At 39.3% G+C, this 9,603-nt stretch overlaps 1 protein-coding gene across 1 annotated transcript; it reads right to left on the bottom strand.

The window, feature by feature from the left end:
• Positions 1-391: 391 nt before the first annotated feature.
• dnajb11 (DnaJ heat shock protein family (Hsp40) member B11) lies at positions 392-8,614 on the bottom strand. Its single transcript, XM_080412317.1, has 10 exons — positions 8,464-8,614; positions 7,227-7,383; positions 5,492-5,589; positions 3,625-3,757; positions 3,248-3,390; positions 2,385-2,467; positions 2,236-2,293; positions 1,990-2,101; positions 1,340-1,499; positions 392-1,125 (listed from the first exon to the last, which is right to left on the bottom strand). Exons 1-10 carry the CDS (start codon positions 8,535-8,537, stop codon positions 1,061-1,063), a joined length of 1,083 nt encoding a protein of 360 aa, XP_080268443.1. The 5' UTR covers positions 8,538-8,614; the 3' UTR covers positions 392-1,060.
• Between the last annotated feature and the right edge of the window lie 989 nt (positions 8,615-9,603).

The following is a 9,603-nucleotide window of genomic DNA, read 5'->3' as shown; positions in this document are numbered from 1 at the left end:
CAAAATGGCTGCTTGTGTATCATGGCCTATAGTCCCTTTTAATGAGTTTTAATTAATTTTTAGCAGTTTAAAACGGTGAAGAGAAAGAAGGGGAAGGACCCAGTACTCAACAGAGCAGAAAGTGAGGCTTGTGTGAAAGAAGAGGAGAGCTCAGGGTGGCAAAGGCCATTCCACTGTAATAACTCTCCAATGTCCAGATGAAGAGTTTAACATGCCACATTGGCCATGAAGAGAGAATGCAACAGTCATACGCGTTACATGTCTGAACAAACTGTACGCGCAGATTTAAATTAGGAAAAAACTAAACACACAAAAAAAAAAGATCAAATTTGTTCTTTTCTATTTACAAAATGTTTGTAATGTTACTGAACAGAATTTCAACCAAGGATGCCACGGTGCAAATCTGTTTTATCACTCAACTGGTGAAATTGTTTGTCATACATTCATAAAACGCATTCATAAAAAAGAAATTAATTTAAAAAGATAGTCTCCCAGTCCTGCTGAAGTCTGTAATAGATTATGTTCAATATTTCCAGTCTGAATGGAGCTGGTCTTTCGTTATCTGCTGTATCAGGTTGCAACAGAATAGCCAGGGTTTTGGTGTTCCGTAATGGTAGTGGTTGATACAGAAGTGGACAGTACTTTTATGATTGAAACCCTCCATTCTGAACCATAGAAGTGACTTCAAGTACAAAAAAACAAAACAAACATAATATATATATATATATATATATATATGTATATATATATATTATATATACACACATACATACTGTAGCTTGATGGCAACATAACATGAAGACAAAACAAAAAGGACAACAGGCACACGCTCTAATTCCACACGTCAAAACAACGGCAAATGTGCCACTGTTAGCAAACATGTTGAACATTAAAACATAAAAACAAATCAATTCAAGCCATCCTGAGAACAATCTGAAAATAATAAATACACCCTGGGCTCCACGCCTTATGCACACTCCTGCTGATAGACTGTGGTTGTGTGTCAGTGTGTGTATGCGTCTTATCAGACAACTCAGTCCAGGCTGTGTCTGTTGGTGTGTCAGTATCCCTGTAGTCCATTATAAATCTTCTGTACCGACTCTTGCTTCAGGAGACCTCGAATACCTACAAGCAAAGGCACACACACACATTGTTTAATGACAAAACTTTTTACAGCTTTCTGATCACGTCTACTCCTGAGTCCTGACACTTTTGAAACATATTTGATCTAATCTCTCAATGAAAAGACCATATGTTTCCATAAATACATAAAACCTAACAAAAACAATGCACCGACAAATTCAATTCCCAGCTCTGCCTTCCCCCCACACACACATACCTTGTTTCTGCTGCTCATCCAATTGTGTCTGGGGAAAATCCACATCAAAGGTGATAATGAGAGAGCCACGAATGTTGATGTTGTCGAAGTTGGGCAGGCCCTCACTCTTCTTCCATAGCCGAGCACCGGGCTTGGTGATCTTATCCCTAACTATATGGACCTGGTACATTGATGACATAATCCCCTTTACTCAATAGTGATCCAAAACACTTAGAATGCATTGGAATGACAACAGGCTATTTGACAGATTCATCGTAGATGTAAATGCCCCTTATAGCCACATTACACAAAATATATTTAGTATCGGCTGATAATAGCCAACAGTTTAGAGAAACATTAGCACTGATCAACTGTCAGCCATTCACATTTGGAACAAATCTAGGTGTTACCCTGTATAATAAACATTGTGAATAAAGATTCAATTCAATTCAATTACACAGGTGCCAAGTACTGCAACGTAACATTTTCTATACCATTCCTTTCAAATAAAATTGCATGTGTATTCGTTTGTGTACCCATATCTCATATGAAGAATTGCTCGCTTACACAGGGTTCTAATACATTCACCAGTAGGTACTGACTGATACATTGGTGTAACCCTACTATGTTGGCATACTAAAATAAAAAGGTGTTTTGTCCTCGACACCTACCCGGTGTCCGTCTAGGTGGGTGATGTCCATCTCGAAGCCAACCAGTGCCTCCACCAGAGAGATTGTGACATTGGTGTACAGGTCATCCCCGCGACGCTCAAACACAGGATGCCTGAAAGAATATGAATGTTATCAGCTTATTCTTTGCTCTTGAGCTGTTCATGTAGGCTTTCCAATACAGACTCTTCAGTGCACAGATATTGTGGATGATTCCACTTTCAAATAAATTTGAGATAGAGTTCATACTTCAACACTTTGATGCGGAAGCGCAGATCGCCTGGTTCTCCATCGATGTGAGGTTCCCCTGTGGATCAGGGAAAATGATGAGGATAGAGAACGCCAAAAGATTTTTTGGTTCATAGCCAGCCTTGAGACAAAGGTGGATGTCACCTTACCTTCTCCAATGAAAGGGTACTCCATCTCATCTCGCACTCCCTGTTCAATTTCTACCTCCAGGGTTCTCTCTTCATTTACCAGTCTGAAATAGGTACCACATACCACTCATCAGCTTCAGCACATTCCCATCAGATCTTTCATTAAAACATTTGCTTAAATGTTGTCTGTATAAATGCCTGACGTATATTTTGTAAATCTATCTACAAATGCACAGAAACTCTGTATGTGTATTTGCCCCTCGCATAAGTCGAGAACCGTCCGACCAATCGACTTAATTTAGACCCGTTGTCCAGAACCTAAAATCAAAACATCTTTGTTTCTGTCCGTCTGTGTAACCGTCTGTCTCTCCGAGTCCCTTTTATGCCCATATAGGGGCATGTCTGCCTGTGTGCCCATAATGAGATCCCTGATGTCATCAATATGACATCATAATACTGATGTCATAGACTGGACTCCAAGTACTATACCACTGGTTCTCAACGTCGGGTCCGGGGACCACCAGGGGTCCAAATCGACCCTTACAGGTCTGTTACTCTGAGAGTGTGGAAATGGAACCGAATGGATGGTTCTGTTCGGTTCCGTTTGCACACTCCCGAGTTAAAATAACACTGTGGACTTAAAAGTGTAGATTGGGGTCCCAGAGATAAGCCGTTGTACACTCTCCGAGTTACATTGTTCATTTGGACCCCCGGACACGATGTTGAAAACCAGTGTGCAACGGGTATGCATAGCTGGAGGGGCAAGCGTTCCCAATGGGCATTAGCCTAGTTTCTCTGGTATATAAAATTGTTTATCTGTACTTGCTGTAGGATTTTTGAAGGGGATCAAGGAGAGACTATCAAGACGCTGACCCATGACTCACTTTATATTGGGACATTCATCACAGACCATCTCCTGTGTCATTTGGAAACGGCCGGGACCAAGCTGTGTCGTCCTCATCTCCTGTCTGCAGTTACATTTTCTCTTGCCAGGGGCTTCTTTGGCTATAGGCTTGTTCCGTACGACCTGTGTGGCAAATAGAGTTGGATCATTCATAAATGAAAGAGTGGGTGAGAGATTTTGGTACATAAGCAGGTCATGAACTGGAAAATGTTGCCAATTATATAATAGAATATCTTTCATGCAATAGAAACTTCTGTGTTCACACCAACTCAAAACAGGAGGAGAAAGGTGTTTTGTTTGGACAAAGAAACTGGTGATTTTGTGTATTGAGAATAAGAGCTGTTGACTGATGCTAACCTCGACAAAGTTCCCAGAGTAAACCTCTTCAAGAGTGACGTCCAGGTCAAGTATTATGTCGTTTCCTCTTGGGATGTTTCTGTCCTGTTGCTGATTTTTACCACCAAACATGAATCCAAAGTCACCAAAGAAACTAGGGAGGGAAGATGTAGTAGGAAGTGTTGTATGTTTTAGTAACCAAGATAGTACTGAGCTTTTCTACTACAGTCACATAAGACAAGTAACCTGGCTGTAACACAAGCATTCTGGAAGTTCTCACATTTCTTTTTTTTAAATCTTCATTTAACCAGGAAGATTAAAACATCTTTTTTTCTAGGGAGACATAGCCAAGACAGGCAGCAGCATAATTCGAAACAAAGTTACAAACAGAAAACATAAAGGAGAACGAGGAAAACGATTCTGCTTCCAATTCTTTCATTTTGGATTAAAGCATTTAATTTAGCTAAATTAATTCATTTAGTTACAGCTCATTCTGCTAAATATTCCATGGCAAGGGTGCAGAATATACAGTACTACAGCTCTCCGACTCTTCCCAATTTCCATACGGGTATTTGGGACAGGAAGCATGTTGCAGAAGCCTTGAGAACGCAGAGTATTGTGCAACACTCCATTTGACAAAAACACATAAATATACTGTAGGAGCAGCAGACGAAGAATTGTCTTAAAAACATATAAATATACTGTAGGAGCAGCAGACAAAGAATTGTCTTAAAAACATATAAATAATATGGGAGCAGACCAACAATTCCCTCATATGTATATAAATGTGTACCACATAACTTATGCTGAGTCAGAGCTTTACAATTGATAATGAACCTCAAGGAATCATGGTAAGCTGTGTCAACTATGAAGACACCAACCAGAGGTATGCATCCAGTATATAGTAGATCACCATAGTCCAGCAAGGGTAAAGAAAGTGACAGCAACAAGTCACTTTTTTACTTAGGGTGTATTCGGATATAAGGCACTGAGTGCACTGGTCCAATACAAACCAATACGTGAATGCGCTCCCGGTGCGCATATCCGGACGCACCCAAAATTACTGGACAAACCCAACTTATTTCAAAAATAAAAACCCAGTTTTAAAGCCTCCCATTTCTCACAAGGTACAACACACGTGGCTTAAAAGTGAGATATCTGTTAAGCTTTAACACAACCTCCATTTCACTTCCCTCAAGAGTGACATGTTGTTCCCAATACCTAGAGTGAACAACATTGTCAACTAGTTTCAACTGAAGTAGCGTTTTTGGACAACATTAAAGGTAGGGTAAGTGATATTTTTGGGTTAAAACAAAAAGTATTTTGTTAAAAGGTTAAAGCACTATATTGTGATAGTAATCATTGCTATAGAGTGTTTGTTCAGTAACAGGAGTCTCCCCGTCTCTCCAGCTCTTTAATAAACAGAAAATACATTTTCTGGTAGGTGTCAAAATCTCAGCCAATCAGGAGAAAGTACCCATTTTTAAGCTTCATTTTTCATTCTTCCAGTTCCAATTTTGCCTGCTCATTTCTTAGTGTCATCACTTCCAATTTCACTTGTTTAATCTATATCCTGATTGAGTTCTCTATCCTGATTGGATACAATTGGAAATGAAACTGAAACTGAAACGAAAATGCATTTTCTGTTTTATAAAGAGCTGGAGAGACAAGGAGACTCCTTCTACTGAACAAACACTCTATAGCAATGAGTACTATCAGAATATAGAGCTATTTAACACTTGTTTTAACCAAAGAAAATCACTTACCCTACCTTTAACATTTTGCAAATGTTACCTGTACTGTACAGTAAATGTTTTGATACACATGACAATGAATCCATTGCTCCTGTAAACTCCCTCAAGACTTCTGTTCTGTTCATAAGACCTACCTTGAGAAGATATCATTGTGCGAGCCATGGTGACCCTCTTTGAGACCATCTTCCCCATAAGCATCATACTGTTTCCTTTTCTCCTCATCTGAGAGGACCTACAAATACAAACAACTTATCAGTCACATGACCACAATGGAAATAAGCCCTTTGGGCTTTTTTGTGTTTATCCTTTTAGCACCTTTTGTGTAAATCTGTACCTTTTTTGCAAACTGTTACTAAAGTATTCAATCAATCAATCACATAAAATTAAATTAAAAAAAATCATAATCATGTCAATCAATCTTACTACACCCACATACAAAATCATAGGGCTGTCGCTTAAAATAACATCGTGAGAGCTGAACACACTGATGCACCTGCAACATAAAATTAATCAGAGCCCACTCCCAGTACTCCACGTCGAGTTTTCACGAATGCCAAAGGGCTGACATAACAGCCAATCAGAGTGAGCCACACTGTCTATTGGACCAATCAAAATGTCACAAGCGTTTCCAACGACAACCAAACGGGTCGCGTACAGTGTTGCCATGTCGGCTTATTATAAGCGACTTTGGGCTTCTTTTTCTGTAAAGTTGCTTGTAAAAATTGGTAGTTGTGGGTTGCGTTTTTTGGGGCTTATTTCTAACGTGTAATTGCTTATTTTGTCTTGCTTCCAATTTTTTTAAATTATTATTTAAACCAGTGGTCCTCAAATATTTGTTTAAATGTTTTGTGCCCAGGGGAGCATTTGTGTTGTCTTAGAATCTTTCAAAATAATCCAAATATTCCACATTTTATTGCAAGAGTTTTTGAAAATAGCCGATGCATATAGGTTTAAACTAAAGTGCTCATGTGCCCTGGGCTAGTTGCTTCTTTGGGGCTTGATTTCCTAGACCTGGTTGCTTATTTCTCTCACACAATATGGCAACACTGGTCGCGTACAGTACAGAGGACTTTTGTATTTGCCTCGAGCGTTTTTACCCATAGAGTTGTAATATATCGTGTTTCTCCACATAATAGACATAAGAAATATTATTATAAGACATATTATACAGTCAGAAACCATGTAGCGCGTTATAACACAACACATTTGGAAAATTTAGTCAATTTTCCTATGTAAAAAGCGGTGGTGGAAGAAGTATTCTACTCGGACATTTTACTTCAGTAAAAGTAGCAATACCACAATATAAGAATACTCTGTTACGGCCTAAAGTAAAAGGCCTGTGTTCAAAAAGTTACTTGAGTAAAAGTACAAAAGTATTGGCATCAAAATATACTTAAATGTACCAAAAGTAAAAGTACTAACATGAAAATAGCAGATCTACAAGCTTGTATCTATTGTATCTATTTTCAAATAACCTATGTATAAAATAAGACTAAAGTGTATGTTTTATAATATAATATTTTTTTTATCTGCAAAGTAACTAGTAACTAATGTTTTCAAGTAATTGTAGTAGAGTAAAATTACAATATTTGCCATGTAGTGGAGTAGAAGTAAAAGTATTGAAAATTGGAAATATTGTACTTAAGTACAGTACTTGAGTAAAAATGTACTGTAGGCTACTTTACACCACCAGTAAAAGGACAGTTATCCCACATAAGCCCCTGCCTCCTGCATCATAAACATCAGTATTTTGAAACATTAATATAAGGTGAATGATTGATTGATTGAATACTTTATTAGCATTTGCAACATAAAATAAAATTAAAATTAAAATAAATATATGTATATTTTGTTTAAATAAATACCAACCTCATAGGCTGCCCCCAGGTCTGCAAATTTGTCTGCAGCGTCTGGGTCATCTTGGTTTCTGTCGGGGTGCAGCTGTAGGGCCAGCTTTCTGTAGGCCTTCTTGATGTCCCTGACTGTTGCAGACTTGCCTACTCCCAAGATCTTGTAGAAATCTCGTCTATACGGGACACACAAATAAAAAGGGATGACGACAAAGTGAAGGACGTGCCAACGTTGATACTACAATAAAGCAATCTGCAACCTTATAGATCAGCTGAATGCTGTATATACCATAGAGTTCAAAAATAAGGTATATACCCCTATGGACCAAATATGTGAATATGCAAATATTGTATCTAAAGATCTGAGCTGTATGTGTGTGTATGTGCTTCTTAAAATAAAATAAAAAAAAGTAAAAAAATATATAAAGTAAGTGACTGACACACACACACACACACACACACACACACACACACACACAAGAGAACAGTGGCTATTAGGTATCGTACCCCTGGGTAGGAAGAGGGTAACGTTAAGCTTACATGTAGGTCAGTAAGTTGATCATGTTCATTGAAAACATTGAAAACATGGCCATAACGTAAGGATTACATTACGAGAAAACTCCCACTACTGCTAATAATAATAACTGTACACTATATCAGTGGTTGTCAAAGGGGGTCCCCAGCTAAATGATAGATAGTCTTAGGAACCAAATGGACCATTATGGGTCTGTAACTCAGAGTGTACAAATGGAACCAAATAAATTATAAATTTTTACACTCTGAATTAAATTAACATTGATTTTACGATCTAAATTGGGTTCCCAGAGATAGAAATACCATTAAATGGGGGTCCGTAGCCTAATGCATGTCAAACTGGGGGTCCTTGAAATGAAAATGGTTGAGAATCACTGCTAGAGCCGTAAACATATTCTCTTATGGGGGTCCCTGGCATATCTTTTCAAATGGGGGTCCGCGGGCTAATACGTGTCAATTTGGGGGTCCTTGACATGAAAAAGTTTGAGAACCACAGCACTATAATAACAGCAATCAAAGGCAGATCAGCACTTCTTATTAGCCAGCTAGCATCAGATCAGATTCCTGTCTGTCCACTCTCTCTCTCTCTCTCTCTCTCTCTCGCTCTCTCACATGCTGCTGCTCAGCCGACCAATCACAATGGAACATGTGTACCAGCCCGGCTGATGAGTGTGTTTTCTATTCCGTTTATTATAATATAATAAGAGAACAACTGAACTCACCCCGCGAGCACCGCCGTGATGACATAGAGCAGCAGACAGCAAACATGGGACAAATTCATGCCTCGGGTGGCCATAGATCCTGTGTATTTGGTTTAAAGAGGCCAACAGAACAGCCGGCTTCTAAAAGACTTGCTTTCCTCCCAGTGCTGCCTGTCAGTCACAAACGGTGTTGCCAGGTTGCGCGAGTGAAATAAGCAAGCAGGTCTATGAAAACGAGCCCCAAAGAAGCCACATGAGCACTATTTGAAAATAGCCGATCATAGATCTGCTATTTGCAAAGCACAATCTTGGAGAAAAACATCCCACAAGTTCTTGTATGGGGGTCTCTGGCAAAAAAATACTTTCAGAATGTTTGGTCTACAAATATACATTAATTTGGGGGTCCTGGTCCTTTACATGAAAATGTTTGAGAACCACTGTTTTAAACAACATTAGGAAACAAGCCCAAATAAGCAACTACACTTTGGAAACAAGCCCAAAAACCGGCCGCAACTACCAATTACAACCGACTTTACAGAAAAACAAGCCCAAAGTCGCCTATAATAAGCGGACATGGCAACCCTGGTCACAAACCTCCTTCCTTCTGTCAGGCAATGTCCCGCCCCCTTCCTAGCGGAAGAGCCGCCTCTTTTTATTCAAACCCCATCCACTTTTTAAAGCGACACGACACGACACACGCACACGCACACGCACGCACGCATGCACACAGTCGCATAGCCATGGATCCAAGACGGTCCGTCATAGATGAACGGTGTTTGCACGTTCTCCCTTTTTGGCCCGTACATCTACATAAACGTTCATATTTCAAATATAAAGTGCTTACCCCACGGCCATGGAGTTACAATTATATACGGCGTCGGCCCCTTAGAAGTACGTGTTGTTGTTTAATAAAAAGCATTTTATTTTAATCAGATCGGTGGCCAAAACTGGCCATTTCCTCATAGAGTTATAAGGTATCAGAGTGCAATACACCTCCCAACCGATAGGATCGCCGCAGTTGAAAGCATATGGAGAAAATTCGGAGAAAATAGCCACCGATCGGATTAAAATGCTTTTTATTGAACAATACGGTAAATACGGGTACTTCTGAAGGCCCGTACATAATTGTAACACCCGTGGCCATAGGGAAGCACTTTATAT

Source organism: Gymnoscopelus braueri (assembly GCF_963280865.1).
Source record: "Gymnoscopelus braueri genome assembly, chromosome: 18".
Taxonomy (NCBI): domain Eukaryota; kingdom Metazoa; phylum Chordata; class Actinopteri; order Myctophiformes; family Myctophidae; genus Gymnoscopelus; species Gymnoscopelus braueri.
This window is presented reverse-complemented; position numbering and strand designations above follow the sequence as displayed.

Excerpts from the sequence above, each read along its gene's own strand:
- dnajb11 (XM_080412317.1), bottom strand. The coding sequence starts at position 8,537 with ATGGCCACCCGAGGCATGAATTTGTCCCATGTTTGCTGTCTGCTGCTC. Across the intron at positions 3,391-3,624 it reads ACTCTGGGAACTTTGTCGAG|GTCGTACGGAACAAGCCTAT; the intron begins GTTAGCATCAGT and ends TTTGCCACACAG. Across the intron at positions 1,126-1,339 it reads GGATGAGCAGCAGAAACAAG|GTATTCGAGGTCTCCTGAAG; the intron begins GTATGTGTGTGT and ends CTTTGCTTGTAG.